Source organism: Rhinolophus hipposideros (assembly GCF_964194185.1).
Source record: "Rhinolophus hipposideros genome assembly, chromosome: 3".
NCBI lineage: Eukaryota > Metazoa > Chordata > Mammalia > Chiroptera > Rhinolophidae > Rhinolophus > Rhinolophus hipposideros.
In genome coordinates, this window is record NC_138049.1 from 53388059 (window position 1) to 53413100 (window position 25042).

Sequence of the window (25042 nt, forward strand, 5' to 3'; positions counted from 1 at the left end):
GCTCCTTTATTTCCTCTTACTTTGGTAAGAAGTTCACTTCTGGTCTCTTAAAAGGCAGATTTCTTTTATGTTTTATGATATGGCTAAGTTTATTTTAAAAGATTCTATTTATGTCCATCCTTGATGGTATTAAATATTTCTGAATGAAACCATATAAATCTATTTCTTGCCATCTCAGATTTTCAGTACAAACTGGAAAGTTACAGGCCTCTGAGATTTCCTTCCAGCTCCAAAAGTCTGTAATTCAGATTTATTTTTTATATCTTATTTTGCTTTATTTAATTAGCTCATCAACTTAGTTTTTAAAATTCGGTTTTAAATAAGATTTAGCTAATGCGTCAATTTGTTTTTATTTCTAAAAACCATATTAATTACGTGTTAAAATTTAACCTTATCCAACCTTATCCAAATAATATGATTTTTAGAAATAAAGCATTGTTGTTAGGTAGTTTCTCTACTTAAATATATAGTAATTATTGATAATGGTTTATTTACCTAATATAGTTCTTTGGGAATTTGGGAATGTACTTAAAGGGGTTTTTCTTCTCCTAAATTGGTCATCTTTATCAGCATGTTTTCACTGTTGGATTTACTCAGAAGAATATTGGTAGTAGTTTTTTTGAAAATGTTAACTTGATTCAATTGAGCTAATACTGTTTCTTTTGTATTTGAATAGTTGGAGTGGATAATGGAAAAGAAGCAATTGAAAGTGCAGCTGCATTTCTCTTCAAGACATTTCACTTGAAGGAATCTGTTGGTCACAAGGAGACAAAAGCTGTCAAACAGATGTTTGGTCCTTTCCCGTCATCCGCTGCCACTGCAGCTTGTAATGCTACTAATCGAATTACTTCTCATTTTCATCAAGACAATATTACTGCTCTTGTCCAGATGACAAAAGAGGACCCTGATGATAGAGCTTTATTTGGTAAAAATTTAGCATTTTCATTTGACATGCATGATTTGGACTACTTTGACGAACTGCCAATAAATGGTGAGTCCCAGAAAACTATAAGTCTAGATTACAAGAAGTTTCTGAATGAACATTTTCAGGAGCATTCCACCCCAGAGGTCAAGCCTGTGGAAAAAACAAACGACTCCTTTCTGTGGAGTGAAGTTGAGAAGTACTTAAATGCAACTTTAAATGAAATGGCTGAAGCAACAAGAATAGAAGATCTTTGCTGTACTTTATATGATATGCTTGCTTCTGTTAAAAGTGGTGATGAACTTCAGAATGAGGTATAGTTGAAGTTATTGAAGTTTTATACTAATGTGAACTATCTTAATGAAATAGCCTTTTTAAACATGGGTGGTAAGCAAAGAAAGTATTTCTTTACTATTGTGCTGCAGTAGTCAAATATGTAGCCAAATGGTTTTATATAGTAGACATGCTTATCTTTTCACTAGATAGTTGTAGAAGGACTGTGAGCGTAATGAATGGCAGAAGAGTTTGAGGGCAATTGTTAGGGTGTCCACATATTCTGGTTACTCGGACAATCCTAGTTAAATCTATGGTTAAATTGTAATAACTACCTAGTAGTACCCCGGCTCCAAAAAGTTTATAGGTTTGAATGATAAACTGTACAGTTACCCTAGTAATATCTATTAACATTTGTACAGCATTTTCTATTTCTAAAAGGTCATTGATGAAAATATAATAAACTTCAAAGTTTTAGAAATTCTACTTATATATTAAGTGACTTACAGATTTAGAAAAATATTTTTGACTAATTTTTATGTTTGAAAGAAAAAGCATTGAAAAAAATTGATCTATAAATAATTGGACTATTTTATATTACTTGTTCAATGAAGAATTGTGCCTTTATCACTTTTTTTATATCACACAAAGTAAAACATTTTAATTCCTTTCTGTGCCACAATTTGCTTGTGTTATTCAAAATGGTGAATTATTCTTACTGTCACATGAAAAGTTTACCTTGAAAGGGTTAGTTTTGCTCTCAATACTGGCATTATATTCCTTTCCTGGTATAAATTTAAAATAATGTCAACCCAGTTTTAATACTGGATAAATTTGATGAATAACATATTTGGTGAAGGATTAAGAAAGGTGGCATACTGATGTAGAAAGTGCAGAGCCTTTGAAATCAGATGCTCCTTTCTTTCCTACTTGGTGGTATTGAGACTTAATAGTTAATTGGATCTCCCAGAAGCTGTTTCTTCTTGGGCTATCTCAAGGGGATATGAATTCAAAGGTTAAAGCATTAGTATAAGCTTCAAATGAGGTATCATATGTGAAATAATAAATAGCATTTGGCAAATACTTATTATGTGGTAGCTGTGATCATTTTTGTTACTATTATTGGAATTAATTGAGAATTTTTAAATCACACGGAGTATCAGTCAAGAATAAAAAAATACTAGGGTTTTTTTTCAGAGAACAATTAGGGAATTAGCTAAATAGGTATTGAAGAACTTAATTCACAGTAGTGATAGGTATTATGCTGATAAAAGTAGGGTATCCTTGTTAATGCAGTGATAAGTTTCATGTACTTTGAATGTTTTACACTTGGTTTAATTTATATCAGCTATGGTTCACATTCATATATGGATTTTTTGTAACAGTCTGAAAATAATGGTTTTAAAAATGTATTACAAACTTATAATTTATAAAGAAAATTTACTGATATTTGCTTATCATAATGGAATGCATAGCAATTTTCCTATTATGATTATAGTAAACTGAAACTTATAAATGTCAAACTAATGGAAATTTTATTTTCTGCATGAGCTAACATATAAAACTATTTTTTTTTGTTTTTACTTCTGCATATCTAGAGTGAGGTTTGTATTTCTTAGTTCCTCAACGCAAATTTTATGTATGTAACTGAATCTGGTTGTTGGAGGGAGAATGTTTTCTAGTTCTCAAGATTGTTTTCATAATCTTCTTCATTGCAAGGTCAAACTCAGTTAATGCATCCATCCATTCATCATATATTTGTCTTGTGCTTACTATATATTACTAAGTACAGTGCTAGTTACTGGGCATAAAAGGATGAATAAGAGCAATCTTGCTCTCAGGGAATTAATTGTTTAGTAGGAGGAGACATGTCAATAAGTAAGCCTACTTAAATACCATAAGTATCATGATATTACATACAAAGAAAATGGACCAGTGATAGATTCCATAGGATGATAGATTCCAAAAGAACCAGTGATAGATTCCGTAGGAGGGTTAGTATGGTAGGAAAAATATTCATAGAGGAGGTTAAGCTGTAGCCAAGTCTTAAAATATACCTTGATTTAACTTGTTTATGTGGACCAGAAAGGTAGAGAGCACATTTTAGGTGTGAGAAAGACCGTGGTATGTTTATTATTAGCACTTTTTTTTTTTTTTTTTTTTTAAGGAGGGCGCAGCTCACAGTGGCCCATGCCGGGATTGAACTGACAACCTTGGTGTTATTAACACCACTCTCTAACCAACTGAGCTAACCGTCCACCTCCATGGTGTGTTTAGAGAGTTGCAGTCTGTATAGTGAGGGTGCAGGATGCAGAGGGGCTTGTGGGGAGAGACAAAATTGGCAGATAGGTAAAGGCCAAGTAAAGTAAGGCCTTGTACACCTTATTAAGGTGTATTATACGCTGCTCTAAAACCTGTAGATATGCCCTGTGTGGTCTGGTTCCATGATTTTTTCAACCAAGGTTTAATGGACGGTTTAACATGTAAGTGAGGATTTCACATTGTGGCAGTGGCTTAAGTAATAGAGTTTTCAGAGGTTCATCCCCTCAGTGTTTTGATTTTTCTCTGTGAATGAAAGTAAACAATCATTATATGTTTTTTTTGTTTTATAGCACAGGTTGTTCATACTTGCATATGAAATCCCTTTCTGTACAATTGTATTGTAGCAAATTTTCTGTATAATTTTGGAGTAATGAATGCTTCAATTGAAAAATATTTCAATACAGTCACTCTTGACCAGTTATTCTCACTTTAGGATGTGCTTTACGTAATGTGTTATCTGTTTACTTTTAAATCCCTCACTTAAGCCTGGAAAAAATGTAACTGAAAGAGTAATCAGTTTATGTGATAGTATAGTTAATTTTCATTTCTTTTCGAGGTTTTAGTTGACTATGAAATAGGAATATTTAAATAGCCACGCTGTGTGCTGTGTCTCTAGAAATTTAACAGAACCGTAGAAATACATTTTTTACATATAATTTTAAAGAACTACACAAAAAGGTAAAGGTATTTTTGTTCGACATAATGATTTCCCAGTTCTGAATTTAGCTTAGTGACCTAATAATGACTGGTGATAAAGCTATTTTTAACACCGACTATTTGAAGTCTTTTTTCCCAAGACCTTTATGCTATTGAACTAGTGTTGGAAGCATGAGAATAAAAAGTGTATGCATATGATGACATTTGCCACAGATATGGTGCAAGAGCGGTACTAGTCTGAAACCAGTGGAAAGAAATAACGCTAATGATAAGGGTAGTAAGAATGATGGCCACCCTTGGATGCCGACTGTGTGACAGGCATTCTGTCAGGTGCTTTATGTGCATCACTTAGTTTAATCCTTACAGCAGTGCTTTGAAGTAGGCAGTGCTGGATTAAAAACGGTTAGAAACCCTCAACACTGAAAGGGTTGCTCTCCTCCCCCATGTTTGATTTAAACAAACAAACAGAAGACACGTATTAAAGCAAACATTAAGGAAGTCTGGGAAAAATTCATTTTTACCATTGTGGCTAAGTTGTTGTCTTTTTGAAATATCAAATTCTTTTAAAAAGTTTTTCTCAATTTTTTGGTGCCTCTGCTTTGTGGTATTTTAAGGAACTGTTTTGTTGGCTTTATGGATTGTTACTCACTGGAAGCATTTTAGAGACATTGGGAAATTTGTTCAAGGTTACAGAGTAAGAAGGAGTGGATCCAGGATTTAAATGGAGTCAGACATTCTGACTCCAGTGTGTACTTTCTTTGCCAGGAAGTTGATCTGTACATTTTGGTGCTTTGAAAAATCAAGCATTTTAAATATGTTGAAGAATTTTTGACGTTGACTCTTAATTAACAGTTTCTTTAGAAACAATGTCTTTCCTTTTCAGAGCGTTCCAAATAAGAATTGACTGAAATAAAAGAAAGGATGAAACCTTGAGGCCCTGTTAAATATGAGATTCAGTATTTCTGCAGGAATTACATTTAAAGTACTTCTATGCTATGTTCTTGTCTGTGTTGAACTAATAAACCCACTTAGGTTTCCCAGTACCATCTTTTCTCCTCTGTCTTGCACCTCTAATTTACTCTCTCCTAAGGACTTTTTTTCTCTTCACTTCTGACTCTTGATAATTTCTCTTTTAAGGCTATAGTCATTATGATTAAGCCTTAGAATTTGATTGGGCTAGAGAATTTTTAAGGTACTTTATACTCTTGAGACTTATTTACTTTTAAAAATATTTGTTAAACTTAGTATGCTTTAATCACCAGAAGGAAATAAGTCTTGAACATTCTATATTATTTTTTAATCAGGACCCATCCGTTATTGGTGTAGATATCTCCCTGTTGCTCCTGTTTCATAATCAAAATAGATTTAATAGCAATCAGTTTAGTTCTAGTGAGATCATATAGTTAATGAACTTTAAAACAGAAACTGCCCCCTAGAAAGTAATATAATTACTAACAGCAAAACTGCCATGTTTTGAGTACCTTTTATGTGTGGACCTACGCTGTCTTCCTTGACATAACCAGTTGCTTTAACATTCCTGCAAGGTAGGGGTAGTTGCTTCTGTATAAAGATTAAAAAAAAAAAAAGGAAGCTCAATCGTTTCCTAAATTCACAAAGCAAAAGCAAGATGTTGGTAGACATTCTGGGACTTTTTCTCCACTTAGGCCCACCATTCTTATCCAGTATGCCATCAGATTCTTTAAAGAGAAGGGCACTTAACTGACAAGGGTCTTTGAAGGAATTTTCTTTTCTTCAGGTCAAATTCTATCTCTGTTTGCTTACCTGTGGACTCTGGACAGATTACCAAACCCTTGTGAACCTGAGTTCCCTAATTTGTAAAATATTTGCTTTACAATGTTGCTGTGAGGATTTCTGAAGTAAAATATACAAAGTACTTAGCATAATGTTTCACAAACTCTGGGCTCTCAAGTGTTACTTTCTTTCCTTCCGTATTGATGAGCATCACATATTTGCACATATCAAAGTTTTATTAGAGTATGCCTTATAATAAATATTATAGATAAATTTTTGGCTATACCTTATATATATAGATGTTAATAAAATGATACTTAAGGACTAGGTCTTAATTCAGAGAATTATTTTTACTGCTATTTTTTTTGCTTGTTTAAGTCTCACTATCCTAAAGAAAATCTTTCTATTCAGTTTTTGAAGTGAGTTCTGATTTTAACAGTCTTTGGTAAAATAGGAAAAGTGTTATAGGAAAGGTGTTAATAACAAAATACGAAAATATTGGAGATATTTGGATATGTATTAGAGTATACTGTGTATCTTTTGGTATTATTTCAAAATTAAGTGCTACTTGCAGAGTTATTAATGCTGATGTAAATATTGATGGAGTTGTAGTATAATCAGTTCTTAGAAAAAGTGAATTTTGAGTTGTACTGATGTGATAATAGTTTGCTTTTGTGCAGCTGGGGCTCATTCTTTATAGCATCTGTGATTTCATATTTGTTATTAGCATTGTCTCTTGACTCTATGCAGATGGTGTTATTTGACCCATGGAAACTCATTACTGAACCCTATCCCTGTTCCAGATATGTGCCTAATCCTAAAAGTAGTAGTTATTTGCTTAGGTTGTCTTTTGAGGGAAAACTATATTTTTTGATACTTACTTGCATTATAAATGATTCTAGCGTCCTTTGAAGTGTTGATATAGAATAATTAGTATGATTTAATACAGTGGCTCTCAAACATTTTGGTCTCAAAAGTCCTTTACACTGTAAAACTTCACTGAGGACCTTATAAAAGAGCTTTTCTTTATGTTAGTTATCTATATATCCTATAGATACTTATTGTCTTATAAATTAAAAACAAAACTTTAACATATTAAATGCTTTAATAATTGTTTACTAAATCATTTGAAACAACACAAAACCTACTACATTAATATAAATAACTAAATATATTATATTAATACTAATAATACTAAATCTATTACATTAATATAAATAACATTTGTGAAAAATAGCTTTTCTAAAAATAAATACGCATATGTAGCATGAAGAATGGCATTGTATTACATTTCTAAAAAATCATTTTAATGTCTAGCTTAATAGAAGACAGCTAGATTCCCACATGTGCTTCTGCATTCATTGTGTTCTGATATCACACGTTGTATAGCTTCTTCAAAACTTCGCTCACTTTATAGGATTAAAATAAAAGAGGCAAATTATATTTTCATTATATTATGAAAATAATTTTGACCTCATGGCCTCCTGAAGAGATCTTGCAGGTTCCAAACCACACTTTGAGAACCATTGATTTAATGTGTATACTAGTTTAGTTAAGAAGAATATAGTTATGTTTTTGGTAACTAGAATAGATAACAAACTATTGTGCAGAATTTAAAATATTGTTCAGAATTATTAACATTAATGTGTTATGAATAGGCTCTCCTATTAAGTATTGTACATTCTTTTTAATACTCTTAGTACAGCTGAATAATAAGGAGGACACCAACATCAGCCAGGTTAGAATTAAAATAGTGTCCCTTCGGCTATGAAAACAAAATACGTATTGCTGCTTTTTCTGTAGTCTTTTCATCAAGTAATCAAAAGAGCCCCTCTTCTCTCCCCAAGTCTGAATAGAGAGCTGCCACTAGGTAAAATTATACTTTAAGATTTAGAGAATGTTTAGTATCATAAAATTTCCTCATCCATTGTAGTATTTGTGTGTCTCGCATTCTATCCAAATGTTTATTCCCATGTAATAAGGTCTACTTATTCTAATGAAGAGTGTCTTTTTCCAGAAGTGTCTTTTTTCAGTGGTTCTCTTATAACTTACTTTTTTTTCTGAACTGTTACTACTACGATTATGTCTACCATTTAGTCCTGTATCACTACAGTGTGGCAACGAAGTCATTGACATCTACTTTTACATGACTGTGTTTTAGACACATGATGGCAATTTTGTCTTCCTTAGTCTTCTTCTTCTTTTTTTTTTAAGTGTAATACTCCTTCAGTATTCCTCTGTGGTGAAATTAATCCATTATCAACACAATTTGGATACAGTTGTTCAATGCTCTGTATATCTGTCAGTACTAACATGTAGAAAGCTTTTCATCTTATCTTCAAAAATGTCAAATTTTCAGTTGTTTTGCCAATCCAAGAACAAATAACCTAATGGTTTTATAGGGAAAAAAAAACATTAGGACTACAGTTGACCTTTGAGCAGTACTGCAGTGCTGCTTATTAACTCCCTTGGAATTGAATATCTGTATATAACTTTTGACTCCCTCCAAATTAACTGCTAATATCCTGCTGTTGACTGGAAGCCTTATGGATAACATAAACAGTTGGTTAACACATATTTTATATGTTATGTGTAGTATATACTGTATTCTTACAATAAAATAAGCTAGAGAAAATAAAATGTTATTAAAATAACGAGGAAGACAAAATAGGTTTACAGTATTTATTGAAAAACTTCACTTATAAGTAGACCCATGCAGTTCAAACCCATGTTGTTCAAGGTTCAACTGTATTTTCTCATGAAACTTGGTGAGTCCTATTCTTTGTTCTGTTACATTGCCATGTGTTAATGTTAAGCTTACAATTAAGTAGTTTCACAGTCCACCAGTTTTGTCCTTTTTGTTTTTTAAAATTGGAAATTTTGCCTTTATCTGTTTCTTTTCATTATTTATCATATATTTGATCTCAGTGATTCTGAGATCAAATCTCTAAACAGTTCCTGAACCTTGGAATATGATTCATTAGGATCTAAATATCTGAACTTATTTGAAAGTGCTAGGTTGTTTGTTACCACTTTTTCCCTTACCATAGGTAGCATTCAATACTTACGGTATTTGTTCTGCTCTTTCCAGTTTAAGCGCATATTCTCTGTAGGAGAAGATACAAGCAGAATGAGAATAGACTGCTTCTCTTGTCTTCCCCAAGAAAAGAACATGTCCTGGTTTTATTTCCTTGCTTCAAACATTGATAAAAGACTCCCCTTGGTTCTCTCCCAGTTTTGTATGCTTAGATGTTTCTAGAGATTTCACTTTATAGACACTACTATTACAGGTTTTTAAAAACGTGTTAACCTGTTGGTTTTATTGTGATTTTACTGTTTTTTTCTCTCATGTTCCTCCTATTTTTTTCTGTTTATAGGTAGTATGTTATCAATAGTGTTTTTTTATTGAATTTATTGGAGTGACGTCGGTTAGTAAAGTTACATAGGTTTCAAGTGTACAATTCTGTATTACATCATCTATATATTTCATTGTATGTTTACTATCCAAAAGCAAATCTCCTTCTATGACCATGTTTGATCCCCTTAACGCTCTTCTACCTCCCTCCGTACCCCCTTACCTTCTAGTAACCACTAAATTGTTGTCTCTGTTTATGAGTTTTTGTTTCCCTTTTTCTTTGTCTTGTTCCTTCTTGCTTTCAGTTTTACATCCTACATATGAGTGAAGTCATGTTTTCTCAACTTTTTCTGTCTGACTTATTTCTCTTAGAATGATTATCTCAAGATCCATTCATGTTGTCACAAATGGCAGTGTTTCATCTTTTCTTACGGCCAAGTAATATTCCATTGTGTATACGTACCATATCTTCTTTATCCAGTCATCTGTCTAAGGACATTTTGGTTGTTTCCATGTCTTTGCCACCGGGAATAATGCTGCATTGAATATGGGGGTACATATATCTTTATGAATAAATGCTTTCAGACTTTTTTGGTAAATAGCCAGAAGAGGGATTGCTGGGTCATATGGTAATTCTATTCTTAATTTTTTGTGAAACCTTCATACAGTTTTCCATAGTGGCTGTACTAATTTACATTCCCACCAACAGTGTGTAAGGGTTCCTTTTTCTCCACAGCCTCTCCAACACTTGTTATTCCTGTCTTGTTGATAATAACCATTCTAGCAGTTGTGAGGTGAAAGCTCATTGTCGTTTTGATTTGCATTACCCTGATAGTTAATGAAGTTGAGCATCATTTCATATATCTGTTGGCTGTTTCTATGTTTTCTTGAGAGAATCATCTGTTCAGGTCCTCTTCCCATTTTTTAATTGGATTGTTTTTTGTTGTTGTTGTAGAGTTGTATGAGTTCTTTATATATTTTGGATATTAGCCCTTATTGGAGGTGTTACTTGCAAATATCTTCTCCCATTCGATTGATTGCCTCTTTGTTTTGTTGATGGTTAATTTTGCTGTGCAGAAGCTTTTTGTTTAATATAGTCCCATTCATTTATTTTCGCTTTACTTCCCTTGCCTTTGAGGTCAGATTCATAAAATCCATTCTGAACCCAAGGTCCCTATGCTTACTTCCATGCAATTTACTGTTTCAAGTCTTATGTTTACATCTTTGATCTATTTTGAGTTAATTTTGGTATGTGGTGACAGATAGCAGACTGTTTTTATTCTTTTGCGTGTGGCTTTCCAATGTTCCCTGCACCATTTGTTGAAGAGGCTGTCTTTTCTCCACTGTGTGTTTTTTTGCTCCTTTGTCAAAAATTATTTGCCTATTATATGTGGGTTTGTTTCTGTGCTCTCAATTCTGTTCTTTTGGTCTGTGTGTCTGTTATTCTGTCAATATCACACTGTTTTGATTATTGTCACTTTGTAGTATAAATTGAAGTCAGGGAGTGTGATACCTACCCTCAGCCTTATTCTTTTTTCTCAGGATTGCTTTGGCTATTTGGGATCTTTTGTGATTCCATACAAATCTGATGATATTTTTGTTCTATTTCTTTAAAAAATGCCATTGGAATTTTGATGGGAATTGCATTAAATCTGTATATTGCTTTGGGTAATACAGCCATTTTAACTAAGTTGATTCTTCCTATCCATGAACATGAAATATCTTTCCATTTCTGTGTCTTCAATTTCTAAAACAATGTTCAAAAGTACATTACATTCCTATATACCAACAATGAAATTTCAGTAAAAGAAATGGGAAAAAAAAGGAACTCCTTTTTCAATTGCAACCAAAAGAATAAAATACCGAGGAATAAACTTAACAAAGGATCTGAAGGGCCTGTTTACACTAAAACTATAAGACATTATTAACATCAATGGTGTTATTTTAGAATCCAATTTATTTTTTCTCTTATTTTTTTCAGGATTGTGGTGAAAACCATAAAAAAGTTTTTTATGCAGTTTTATTTTTTAATGCCACCTATTTTTTATACGTTTGTTTATTTTTCTAATTTTGAAAAATATACCATTGTAGAAAATTTAGAGCACCCTTTATACACAAAATGCAGGAACTGAGTCATCTGTAATCTTACTAGTATCCAGCCATAGCCACTGTAAATATTTTGGAGTATGTATATTTTAAAATAGTAATACTTTAAAAATGGCTCATTTATATAATTTTGAATCTGTTTTTTTGTTACTTATATACATGTTTTTATGACAATATTTTATTGTATAATAAATTTTAATGGTCACAGAATGTTACATTTTTTATCATATCCTAGTTTGTTAATACTCTTCTATTGAATATTTGTTGTATCTACCTTTTATAAAGAACATTGCAATAAATTGTTATAAAGAACATTGCAATAAAGACTGTTGTGCTAAATATTTGCTCATACATATTTTCCCCTTGAATATATTCCTATCAGTGAGAATTTTGCATCCAAAAATCCTGACAAAAAATGTTTTATTGAAAGAATCTCCCAGTGTACATTTCTACCTCTAATGAATGAGTGTCCCTATACTTAAATCTTTGCCAATCCTATATATAATACTTTTAAAAACAAATCTTTGCCTGCTTAGTAGATGGTATCTCACTGTTTTAATTACAGTTTTTTTTTATTATTGTTTAGGTTAAATAGTTTTTTTCACATAGTTTAGGCCACTTACTGTTTGAGAATTGCCAATTTTTATTTGATAAAGTTGTTACTTTTTTTATTTATAAGAGATATATAATGAAATTTTGTTCTTGCAGATGTTTTAAGTGTTCAAGTAAGCAGGTATATCCATCTTTTCATTAAGGGATCTTCCTTTGGTGTTATGCTTATAAAAGCAATCTCCAAGACATGATCAAGGCTCCCATTTTCTAAAAACATTTTTTCTATTTTGGTTTCACTTCATTGGGGTAGAATGTTATTTGGGTCAGATGTATGTTTTCTCTGTATTTAACTTGTAGGTATGTATCTGAATATGTCCTTATTGCATGTAGCCATTTTTTCCCAAGGTGCTTGTTACTTCCACATCCTAGGTAATACATCTTAGGTAATACATTCCTACTTTTACTTTATAAGGGATGACATTTTTATGAGGAAAATGAGAATTATTTGTTCTACTTTTAGCTGAATATAACATTTCAGAAAGGTTAAGATAGCATAATCATTGTACCTGCTCTAACAGGTCTCTTAAGTTTTATAATCTATATTGGGGACACTTTCTATTTACCTTGGTTGTATGTTACTTTTTTTTCCCTTTTATGGCTCCAAGTATTAGAATGATGGGCTAAATATGACATGATAAAATAAACAAATGTAAGTTCATATACTTGTAACCAGGAATACTGTTTATTCCACATAGGGAGATCTGGTTTAGCAGCTGTATTTGTAAAAAATAAATTCCATGTGAGTCAGCCATGGGAACTGTAAGTCGAAGTGGTTAAGAGCATAGATTTTTGAGGTTAGACACACGTATGAATCCTAGTTTTACTGCTTATAAACTGGTCGACACTGGCCAAGTTACTTTCCTAAGCTGTACTTTTCTTTCTTGTTACATGGAAAAGTAATTGGTTTAATCATATAGGATAACTTCAAACATAATATGATATAAAGCATTTAAAGCTCTTAGAATAGTGCCTAACAGATGGTATGTATTGCATATGTACTGGCTATTGTAAATAGCATTATGTAGATAGCAAACAATAACATTTTATTAGTATATTAACAAAGTAGTCTTATATGTGGGTGATGATAATTCATTCAGCTCTTCAGGCTGCACCAGGTCGCCACACTTTAAGGGTGAAAGAATCCTAATGGTCTGTAGAGGAAAATGATTAGGTCGGTGAAAGAAGTAGAAATGATGCCTTATGATGAACAATGAATAAATAGCAGTTGGTAATCCTAGGATGAAAGGTATGATGGAATAGCAGGATGGCCGTGACATTTGAAGAGCTGTATATGGGAGAAGGATGGCCCAAGAATTATCTGGGTAGCAGATCTCAGCTCAGGCAAGCCTTTATAATTTTCAGAGCTCTTTACATGATAATGAGCTCTTTCGATGAGTAATAAGGTCTTTTATTGGAGATACAGTCAAATTTGCTGAATGATCACTTTGTTCAGATTTGTACAGCTGGATACTGCTGACCTGTTTAAGATATGGGGTAAAAGATACTCTGTTAACTTAAACTCACAACGTGGATTTAAAAATACTTACTGTTTCTCATTTGTGGCAATAATAGATTCTAAACTATTTGAATGGTTGTTCAAGAAGTAAGACATTTTTCCAAATTTCATACATTTTGTCTTATTCTTTTCTGTTTGGCACTGTTCACTCATTCATTCATTTATTCTCTTCTGTGTATGAGGTACTCTTAGGTTTGGGGAGACAAAAAGGTAATCTAACAAAGTTTAATCAACCCACTCCCATTATCTTTCTTTTTTAAATATCCTTCTTTTGGAATTTTCATACATGAATTTAATGGGCAAGAAAATTGTGTTTGACATAATGAATCTTGTTATTAATTTGGAGAAACATGGGTTATATATGTCGACTGACATCTATAATATATTGATGTAGGAAAGAAAGAAATACATTTTATTAGTAAAATAAAGGATACAGTTCTGTGTTTTAATGGTATTTGAGATGAATAAAAACATTTTGGGTAATGTTTTAATTATCATTCTGTAAATGTAAATTAGTCTCATTACTAGACTTAAAAACTGCTATAAGCATTTATTTAAATATTTAAAATTTAATACACTAATTTTGTTCAGCTTTTTATATACATGTGCACATACACACATACATACATACATATGATAGCTGAAATTTGTTTTCTCTAAGACATTTAAAATTAGCATATTTTCTTTCTAGGAGTCAAGGAAACTATCAATTTGTCACGTACAATAAAATGTAAAGTAAGCTTTTAAACATATGGCCATACCTAGCTTTAACCTTACTACACACCTATTATTTGTAATATGTGGTTAATAAATAGTGTTTACAAACTACTTTTAATTAAGTTGTAAGTGACCTTGGTTTTAGCTTTAAATTATTGTGTTAGATTAAGTACCTGTAAATGAGCATTAATTATTCTGAAAATATAATTTATCTAATTCTCTGCAATGCCAAAACAGATTTGCGTAGCACATTTTTCTTGAGAGAAGAATAAATGCTAAATAAGTGGTGTCCTAATTTTCATGGTCATTTTTGTGTGTGTGTGTGTGTGTGTGTGTGTGTGTGTGTGTGTGTGTGTGTTAGGACTTTGTTGTTTTGGAATGTATGAATATTTAATATTTTTTTTATGCCACAAGCCAAACTTAAGAATAATTTACAATGTTATAAATAACATATGCTGCTTTATGTAATTATTGTAATACTTAATTCCAACATGGACTGTTAATTCAAAACTATTTTCAGATTTATTCAGTTTTTAACATTTTGATCATATTTTATTATTCTTAGTTTTCAGTATGCACATCTTGTTCATTTCACGTGCAAATCTAAAATTGCTTATTATCTTTTTTAAAAATTTATAGGGGTGACAATAGTCAAGTTACATTGGTTTCAAGTGTACAATTCTATAATACATCATCTATATATCACATTGTGTGTTCACCACCCAGAGTCAGTTCTCCTTCCATCACCATATATTTGACCCCTGTACGCTCTTCTACCACCCACCACCTGCTGCCTTACCCTCTGGTAACCACTGAACTGTCGTCTGTGTCTATGAGTTTTTGTTCCTTTGTTGCTTTCAGTTTTATATCCCACATATGAGAAAAGTCATATGGTTCTTGACTTTCTAGTCTTATTTCACTTTAGCGTAATAATCTCAAGATCCATCCAAGCTATCGCAAATGGCACTATTTCATTTTTTCTTATGGCAGAATAGTATTCCATTGTGTGTATATACCACATCTTCTTTATCTAATTATCTATCAAAGGACACTTTGGTTGTTTCCATGTCTTGGCCACTGTAAATAAAGCTGCAGTGAATATTGGAGTACATAGATCTTTACGGATAAATGTTTTTAGATTTTGGGAGGCTATAAACCCAGGAGAGGGATTGCTGGGTCATATGGTAATTCTAGTCTTAATTTTTTGAGGAACCTCCACACTGCCTTCCATAAAGGCTGCACCAATCCTCATTCCCACCAATAATGTATGAGGGTCCCCTAAATTAAATATAGTAAGCATAGGCTTACTATGAGGTATACCGTATGCTGTTTATTACATATAGTAGAAGTGTAGATACAACTTTGATTTTTAAAACACATATCTGTATAATTAAAAAAGGAAATATATGGATTTTCTTTATGAGAATCAGCATGTCTCCTCTTTCTTAGAGCTTTCTAGGATAGGCACTGGTGTATTGTGGTTTTTCTTTTTCTTTTTGTTTCTTTGAAAGAGCGTAAGTTTTGTTTTATTTTTTTTAATTAAATTTATTAGGGTGACAATTGTTAGTACATTTACATAGATTTCAGGTGTACAATTCAGTATTACATCATCTATAAATCCCATTGTGTGTTCACCACCCAGAGTCAGTTCTCCTTCCATCACCATATATTTGATCCCCCTTACCCTCATCACCCACCCCCCACCCCCTTACCCTCTGGTTACCACTAAATTATTGTCTGTGTCTATGAGTTTTTCTTTCTCATTTGTTTGTCTTATTCTTTTGTTGTTTTTGGTTTATATACCACATATCAGTGAAATCATAGGGTTCTCTGCTTTTTCTGTCTGACTTATTTCACTTAGCATTATACTCTCAAGATCCATCCATGTTGTCACAAATGCTCCTATATCATCTTTCCTTCACGCCGAATAGTATTCCATTGTGTATATATACCACAACTTCTTTATCCATTCATCTATCGAAGGACATTTTGGTTGTTTCCATGTCTTGGCCACCGTAAACAAAGCTGCAATGAACATTGGAGTACACGTGTCTTTATAGAGAAATGTTTTCAGATTTTTTGGGTAGATACCCAGGAGAGCGATTGCTGGGTCATATAGTAATTCTATTCGTAATTTCCTGAGGAACCTCCACACTGCCTTCCATAGTGGCTGCACCAGTCTGCATTCCCACCAACAGTGTATGAGGGTTCCTTTTTCTCCACAGCCTCTCCAACACTTGTTACTATTTGTCTTGTTGATGAAAGCCATTCTGACTGGGGTGAGGTGATATCTCATTGTGGTTTTCATTTGCATTTCTCTGATGATTAGCGATGTTGAGCATTTTTTCATATGTCTATTTGCCATTTGTATATCCTCTTTGGAGAAATGTCTCTTCAGGTCCTCTGTCCATTTTTCAATTGGGTTGTTTGTTTTTTTGTTGTTGAGTTTCATGAGTTCCTTATATATTTTGGATATTAGCCCCTTATCAGAGGCACTGTTTGCAAAAATCTTCTCCCATTCAGTTGGTTGCCTCATTATTTTGTCAAGTTTCTTTTGCTGTGCAGAAGCTTTTCAGTTTCATATAATCCCATTCGTTTATTTTAGTTTTTACTTCCATTGCCTTTGGAGTCAAATTCATAAAATGCTCTTTGAACCCAAGGTCCATAAGTTTAGTACCTATGTTTTCTTCAATGCAGTTTATTGTGTCAGGTCTTATGCTTAAGTCTTTGATCCATTTTGAATTAATTTTGGTACATGGTGACAGATAGCAGTCCAGTTTCATTCTTTTGCACGTAGCTATCCAATTCTGCCAGCACCAGAGGCTGTCTTTCCTCTATTGTATGTTTTTAGCTTCTTTGTCAAAAATTATCTGTCCATATTTATGTGGTTTTATTTCTGGGTTCTTAATTCTATTCCATTGGTCTATGTGTCTATTTTTCCGCCAATACCAAGCTGTTTTAATTATTGTAGCCCTGTAGTACAAGCAAAAATCAGGGAGTGTGATACCTCCAGTATTGTTCTTTTTTTTAAATATTGCTTTGGCTATTCGGGATCTTTTGTGGTTTCAAACAAATCTGATGATTTTTTGTTCTATTTCTTTAAAAAATGCCATTGGGATTTTGATGGGGATTGCATTAAATCTGTATATGGCTTTGGGTAATATGGCCATTTTAACTATGTTGATTCTTCCAATCCATGAGCATGGAATGTCTTTCCATTTATTTGTGTCTTCTTCAATTTCTTTCAAAAATGTCTTATAGTTTTCAGCATATAAATCCTTCACATCCTTGGCTAAGTTTATTCCTAGGTATTTTATTCTTTTTGCTGCTATTGCAAAAGGAATTGTTTTTTTCTATTTCTTTTTCTGAGATTTCATTGTTGGTATATAGGAAAGAAATGGACTTTTGTATGTTGATTATGTAGCCAGCAACTTTACTGTATTCGTTGATTGTTTCTAATAGCTTTTTGGTGGAGTTGTCACATTAATTTTTTTCTATTATCTTTTTGTTCTCTATTTCATTTAGTTCTGCTCTGATTTTTGTTATCTCCTTTCTTCTGCTGACCTTGGGTTTCACTCGTTCTTTTTCTAGTTCTTTAAGATGTAACATGAGGTTATTTATTTGGGATTTTTCTTGTTTCTTGAGATAGGCCTGTACTGATGTAAATTTCCCTCTTAAAACTGCTTTCGCGGCATCCCAAAAATTTTGGTAGGATGTATTTTCATTGTCATTTGTTTCTATGTATCTTTTGAGCTCTCCTCTAATTTCTTCTTTGACCCAGTCGTTCTTTAAAAGTATGTTGTTTAATCTCCATGTATTTGTGTTTTTTCCTGCTTTCTTTTTGCAGTTGATATCCAATTTCAAAGCCTTGTGATCAGAGAATATGCTTGGTATGATTTCAATCTTCTTAAATTTGCTGAGGCTGATTTTATGTCCCAATATATGGTCTATCCTTGAGAATGTTCCATGTACACTAGAAAAGAATGTATAGTCTGATGTTTTAGGATGAAGTGCTCTATATGTGTCAATTATGTCCATTTCATCTAATGTGTCATTTAGGGCTGCTGTTTCGTTATTTATCTTCTGTTTGGATGATCTATCCATAGCTGTCAATGATGTATTTAAGTCTCCTAGTATAATTGTGTTTTGGTCAATTTCTCCCTTTAGTTCCGTTAGTAGTTGCTGGTATATTTTGGTGCTCCCTGATTGGTGGCATAAATGTTGATGACTGTTATGTCTTCTTGTTGTATAGTCCCCTTTACCATTATGAAATGTCCATCTTTGTCTCGTTATCTTTTTCACCCTGAAGTCTGTTTCATCAGAAATCATTATGGCTACACCTGATTTTCTCTGGTTACCATTTGCTTGGAGTGTCAATTTCCACCCTTTCACTTTGAGTCTATGCTTGTCCTTATAGCTGAGATGTGTCTCTTGTAGACAGCATATGGTTGAGTTTAGTTTTTTGATCCAACCTGCTACTCTGTGTCTCTTTATTGGTGAGTTCAGTCCATTTACATTTAGGGTGATTATTGATATGTGAGGATTTCCTGTCGTTCTATCTTTAGTTTTCTGGTAAGGCTGTGTCTTCATTGTTTCTTTGCCTTTTTGTTGTTGTCTGTTATTTCTATGTGGTGGTATTCTATGATATTTCCCTCTGTTTCTTCTTTTATTACAGTATATATTTCAGTTCTGGATGTTTTTTGAGTGGTTACCCTTAAGTTTATGTTAAAGAAAGTTTGATATTTAGAGTATTCCAGTTTCTTCAGCACGCTTACTTTCTCTATTCCCATATTCCAGTTCAGGCCTTTACTCTCTCCCTTTTTATGTTTTGGTTGCCACAAGTTGTCCCTGTTGATGGTGGTCTAATAGCCTCCTTTAGTATTTCTTGTAGTGCAGGTCGTGTATTAGAAAATTCCCTCAGCTTCTGGATGTCTGGAAAGGTCTTTATTCCTCCTTCATATCTAAAGGAGATCTTTGCTGGATATATTATTCTTGGCTCATAATTTCTCTCTTTCAATAGTTTGAACATTTGGTTCCATTCCCTCTTAGCCTGTAGCGTTTCTGCTGAAAAATCTGATGATAATCTAATGGGCTTTCCTTTGTAAGTTACTGTCTTCTTTTCCCTGACTGCCTTGAGGATTCTTTCTTTGTCATTGATTTTAGACAGCTTCAATACAATGTGCCTTGGTGAAGGCATGTTGGGATTGAGGTAATTAGGTGTTCTATTTGCTTCTTGGATTTGAGGATCCAGTTCTTTCCACAAGTTTGGGAAGTTCTCATCTGACGATTTGTTTGAATATATTCTCTGTTACCTTCTCTCTTTGTTCTCCTTTTGGTATGCCCATTATTCTTATATTGCTCTTTCTGATGGAGTCAGAAAGTTCTTGTAGAGTTCTTTCATTTCTTTTAAGTCTCAAGTCTCTTTCTTCTTCCATCTGTGTAAATTCCAGGTTCCTATCTTCGATGTCACTGATTCTTTCCTCCATCTGGTCAACTCTACTACCTAAGCTGGATATTTTATTGTTAATTTCTTCTATTGAGTTCTTAATCTCCAGAAATTCTATTTGGTTCTTTTTCAAAATTTCAATCTGTTTTTGAAAATGCTCATGGTGTTCTTTGATTGTGTTTCTGAGTTCATTCAACTGCCTTTCTGTGTTTTCTTGCATCTCGTTCAGCTTTTTCAGAATTGCAAGCTTGAATTCTCTGTCATTTAAATCACATATTTCCATATCTCTAAGTTCCTTTTCTGGAGACTTTTCACTTTCTTTCTGAGCTATTCCTTGGTTATTCATGGCAATCACTGATTTACTATTTCTCTTCCTAGACATCTACAGGAGTGGCTTCTGCAACAGGTTGATAGGTATGTGAAGAGCTTTTGGAGTTCCAAAGCTCTTTCTGCACCAGATTCAGAGCCCGTATATTTCAGCAGTTCTGTTTACTCCTGCAGGGATCCACCCAGATAGATGGGGCCAGGGGCGGGGTGAGTTGTGAGAGGTGGCCCAGAGCAATGGTGGCGACCACCTCCACAGCCAGTCCTGCTTCCACAGCTCCCTCCCCTTTGCCGGAACTAGTGGAGCTGCGAATGTGTGTCTGCGGTCCACAGTTCTCCGAGCAGCAAATATTTCGTCCTTTGATCTGACACTGCTACTTTATGGCTTCTAGCACCGGGCAGGTGGGGGCGGGGCGAGCCCTGGGAGGGTTGGGAGGGGGCGGCTAGTCTCTGTGCCTAAGGCCTGGCAGTGAGGGCTTAAACCACCGTTTTCAGCCTTCCCTCAGTCTTTGCTCTGTGAGGTCTCTGCCGTGAGCGTTGGGTTCAGCCGTGTTATATGCTGCCCCCTCAGCCCTTTGGGCCCTAAGCGGAGCCCTAGCAGTCTGAGTCCTTCCCTCTCCTGCAGTTGCGGTAGTTCCGGGAGCGGAAGGCTCCGAGCACTGAGCTAGGTCTGCGTCCTGCGCCCCGGAGGCTCCGTCTTTGCACTTCTTCTCTCCCTCCTCCCCCGCTCTCATGATTCACCTGCCTGGAGGTGAATTTAGTAGTGGGCTTCTTTGTCTTGCCTGTCTGCTGTGCTGGGTGTCCTTTGTGGAGTTATTGTCCAATTCGTTGTAAATTCCAGGGGAGCGCTACAGAGGCTCACCTCACGCCGCCATTTTGTTTTCTCCCTATAGTGGTTTTTCTATTCTTTTACTGTGTTTAGAATCTTGTCTTGAGCAGAAAATGTTTAACTGATTCTACTGTTTTAATACCTAAGGTTATAAATAAACTTTTGGAGCTCTTTTTTTCTCTTTTTTTCCTAAAACTTTTTCAAAAAAGTTTTTATAAGAAAGTAATATGTCTTTCATGAACGTTTGAGACTAGTATGCTTGAAAATTGTCTGGCCTGATACCTTTTTGAAGGACAGACTTTGATCAACACTTTAGATTTTCCAGTAGTTGCTGGTTTATTCAGATTTTCTATTTCTTCTTAAATCAAGTTTGTCAACTGTATTTTTCTATGAAGTTAGCCATTTTATCTGCATACTTAACCTGTTTTGCTCTAAAGTTAGTCATAATGTCATCTTATTAAAAAAAAATATTACCCTAGCTTTTTGTTACGTTGCTCCTTTTAGTCTTTTCTCTACGACTTTCTCATTTTTGCTAGAGGAATGTTTGTTTTGTTTACAGAGAACCAGCTTTAGGTTTTATAGCTCTTGTCTTTCCTTTTTCCCCTACATATTATAAAAGCTTTATTTTATTTATGTGGCATGTATGAGTTTTAAATAATAAGACAATCTGGCAGTTTAACAAACTTCAGAGGTTGGTACAAGCCTGATGGCCCTCTAGGTAGTTACATCCAGTTGTAACAGATATACGTATTTGTGTCACAATGGAAATGACCCAGCAATCCCTCTCCTGGGTACCCCAAAAATTTGAAAACATTTATCCATAAAGACATGTGTGCTCCAATGTTCATTGCAGCTTTGTTTATGGTGGCCAAGACATGGAAACAACCAAAATATCCTTCGATAGATGAATGGATAAAGAAGTTGTGGTATATATACACAACGGAATATTATTTGGCAGTAAGAAAAGATGATATAGCAACATTTGTGACAACATGGATGGATCTTGAGAGTATAATTCTAAGCGAAATAAGTCAGAAAAAGCAGAGAACCCTCTGATTGCACTGGTTTGTGGTATATAAACCAAAAACAACAGAAGAACAAGGCAAACAAATGAAAAACAAAAACTCATAGACACAGACAATAGTTTAGTCGTTACCAAAGGGTAAGGGGGGTGGGAGGAGGGAGATGAGGGTAAGGGGGATCAAATATATGGTGATGGAAGGAGAACTGACTCTGGGTGATGAACACACAATGGGATTTATAGATGTAATTTACGTATTTATAGATGAAATCTATGTAATTTCACTAACAATTGTCACCCCAATAAATTTTAAAAAATTTAATCTGTTTATAATTACTTGTTTTCTTATATTATCAATAATAATAATGATAACATTTGAAATACTCTAAAGTCACCCCAAGGACATTTATTGTGTCTGAAAAATTAAGTAGATCCCCAGTGAGAAATTCCAAAAGAGATGTATGTTTTTTGGCTGGTGACTAAAGCTGATAGAGGACAACCCTATATTGATCATTAATGACCTCTTACATGCTTACTCATTTTCTTCACAAGGATTTGTTAAGTATCACACATAATTTTGCTAGTTAGTATTATAACACAAATGATAATGCTTCAACTTTACAAAACCTTGTCAACAGTAAGAGAATAATCATTTTGAATGATAATAGTTCTGTAACTCTTTAATCGTATGCCGTCTTAATTAATAGACTTTTTAGACCAGTTGTAAGTTTACAGAAAAATCGAACAAAAAGTATATACCCTCTGTTGTTTCATAAATTATTTTAATAGAAGCAACTGCTTTGTTGTTTCTTTGAGCTTAATAGTATTACTACTTATTTTAAAGTCTTTGTCACATTGTGCCCAATTTCTTCTGGAGTAAATTTATGTTCCATTGTTGATTTTGTTGACAATCATTTTTAGTATAAGATTTCTTCATTGTTTTAGAATTTTAACTTTTATGCCGATGTTGATCTGTGGCTTCTCCCATCTACATTCCCTCTTCTCACTGTCTTAGATTCCTCCAGTAGCTGTCGCCCCAAGTATCATTTTGGTAGTAGTTCCTTTCATCCCCTTTTCGTGAACAGGGGGACCCCATGCACACACCCTGGCTTCCAGCTAAGCTCAGCTCTGGTGCCCACAGTGCAGGGAGCAGTGTTCTAGATTACCAACAACAGGCTCCAAACTCTTGGTCCTACTGTCCAGAACGAGGCTAGCTTGTCACTTTAGCTTTACTTGGTGCTTGTCTTTTTTGCTTAATTTCTGGTCCAGGGATGTACTTGTCTTGATTTTAAGTTTGAATTGTGCCATAGTCTTTTCTCTCTTTTTTACTAGAAGAGGTAGATTAAAGCATGAATTTTGTGCCATCTTTTCTTCTTCATCTTAATCTCTAATACTTGTTGTTTCAGAAGGCAGCCTTACCTTTTTATCTTAGTTATGAAAGGGAAGGAGGTTTTCAAGAAAATTTTAAGATTAAGACTTAAATACATTTTAGTGCTTTTTTCTGTTTTGTTTTCTTTTTAAAGAAATGACATTATCCTTACAGGATAATATTTTTTGTTGTGACAAAGTAAGGGTTTAACTATATATAAACATTCCAAAACTTGAAAGTAGTACAATAAATTCAGTATATATTGTGTATATGCCAATTATACTGTCACAATCAGTGACCAATACATACTGACTCAACTATTCCTTTTACTTAGGGTTAAAGTTGGAATCTTAAATTTTCTCATGGTAATTGAAAATTAATCATGATGATGGTTTATGTTGTTTTAATAAGGCCTTAACTACAGTCCTTACAAGTGTTTTGATGATTCTGGGGGTGAGGGGGACCCAAACCAGGAACTAATTGTTACTTATGTCATTGTTAAGTCTTACTTGTATTTTGCTTTACTTTGTTACTTTTAATCCTGTCTCCAGTTTTATATGAGTTCTCATAACTTAGTCGCTAGTGCATTTTATATATCAACTGATACCCAGAAAAAGTGATGTGTGATATAATTCTCTTGGGGATTGAATTTCTGTGTTGATAGAGAGTTTAGTGCTTTGCAAATCTCCCAAATAGTAGGGTCCCCTGATAAATGCTGTGAGTTTTATTGTCTGTACCAATAAGGAAAGAGGCCAAACATTATTGCTTGCATATTATCAGTCTACCATGAAATGTAACAAATAACATACAAATATTAAATATATAATGAGGAATTGCGGGTATTTTTCTGAAAAATATTTATTTCTTTTGATATATACAAACAAATAAGTTTACTTGAAAAGTAATAATACCTTGAATGATACTTACTACATTTTATAATATTGCCATATAGATGCTCAATCATTTATTTCTGTATGTAAGCTCCTATTTCTTTTCCTAACTAGTTTAGTTTAAAATTCCATGTCTCTTCTACTTGGAAGATGGCTACCGTCTAATGGACACCTTGCATTTGCTGCATCTCCATCCTTCTTAACTAGTTCCAGTTAGAGATTAGCCTAAGGAATTTGCTCATTAACTCAAGTGATAAAATAGTTAAAACATTTATTGCTTTTATGAAATAAAAATTATTAATATTAAAATTACTAAAATAATTTGTCAGTGATAAACTGTTTTAGAAAATGCTATATGTCAGAGTGATTCCCATGTGGTTAAATTGTGTTTGATAAAACTAGGTTTTTATCTTTAAAAAATAATATTTGATAGAGAAAATAAAGCTTAAATTGTTCCTTGAATTTTAGTTATCAGCTGATTTGTCTACATGATAAGGGATTTTTTTTTTATTTACATAACTTCTGGAGCTCATTCCAACAAATATGGTGAATATGTGAATACCTAGTTTATTAATTTAGTGATCCTGTATGTACTTAGGAGACAAAATGTGAAAAAAAATTGGTAAATCAGAATCTGGCTTGTATTAAAAATAAAACAAAACTTTTTCTGATTAAGTAATGTATGTTATTATAGAAAGGTTTGAAAAGTTAAAAATAAGGAAAAATAAAAAGTGTACAACTTAGTAATATTCTTTCAGCATTTCTCTGTATAGGACTTGTTAGCATATTTTTATGGATGTGTTCATATATATATATATATGTAAAAGACATAATTTCCCAAACTTGGAAGCAATCAACGTATTCTTCAGTTGGAGAATGAACAAACGGTGGTATATCCATATAGTGGAATATTATTCAGTGATAAAGGGAA

The 25042-nt window shown here is 33.4% G+C and overlaps 1 protein-coding gene across 2 annotated transcripts in view; it reads left to right on the forward strand.

Moving 5' to 3' along the window:
• Positions 1-25042, forward strand: part of ASCC3 (activating signal cointegrator 1 complex subunit 3) — a 303631-nt gene that overhangs the window by 32068 nt on the left and 246521 nt on the right. For both annotated transcript variants that reach the window (XR_013992773.1, XM_081040509.1), the window contains exon 4: positions 677-1236. Coding sequence is in view for 1 of the 2 variants with exons in the window: in XM_081040509.1 (XP_080896635.1) it covers positions 677-1236 (560 nt within the window). In the remaining variant the exon portion in view is untranslated. The remainder of the gene's footprint in view (positions 1-676; positions 1237-25042) is intronic.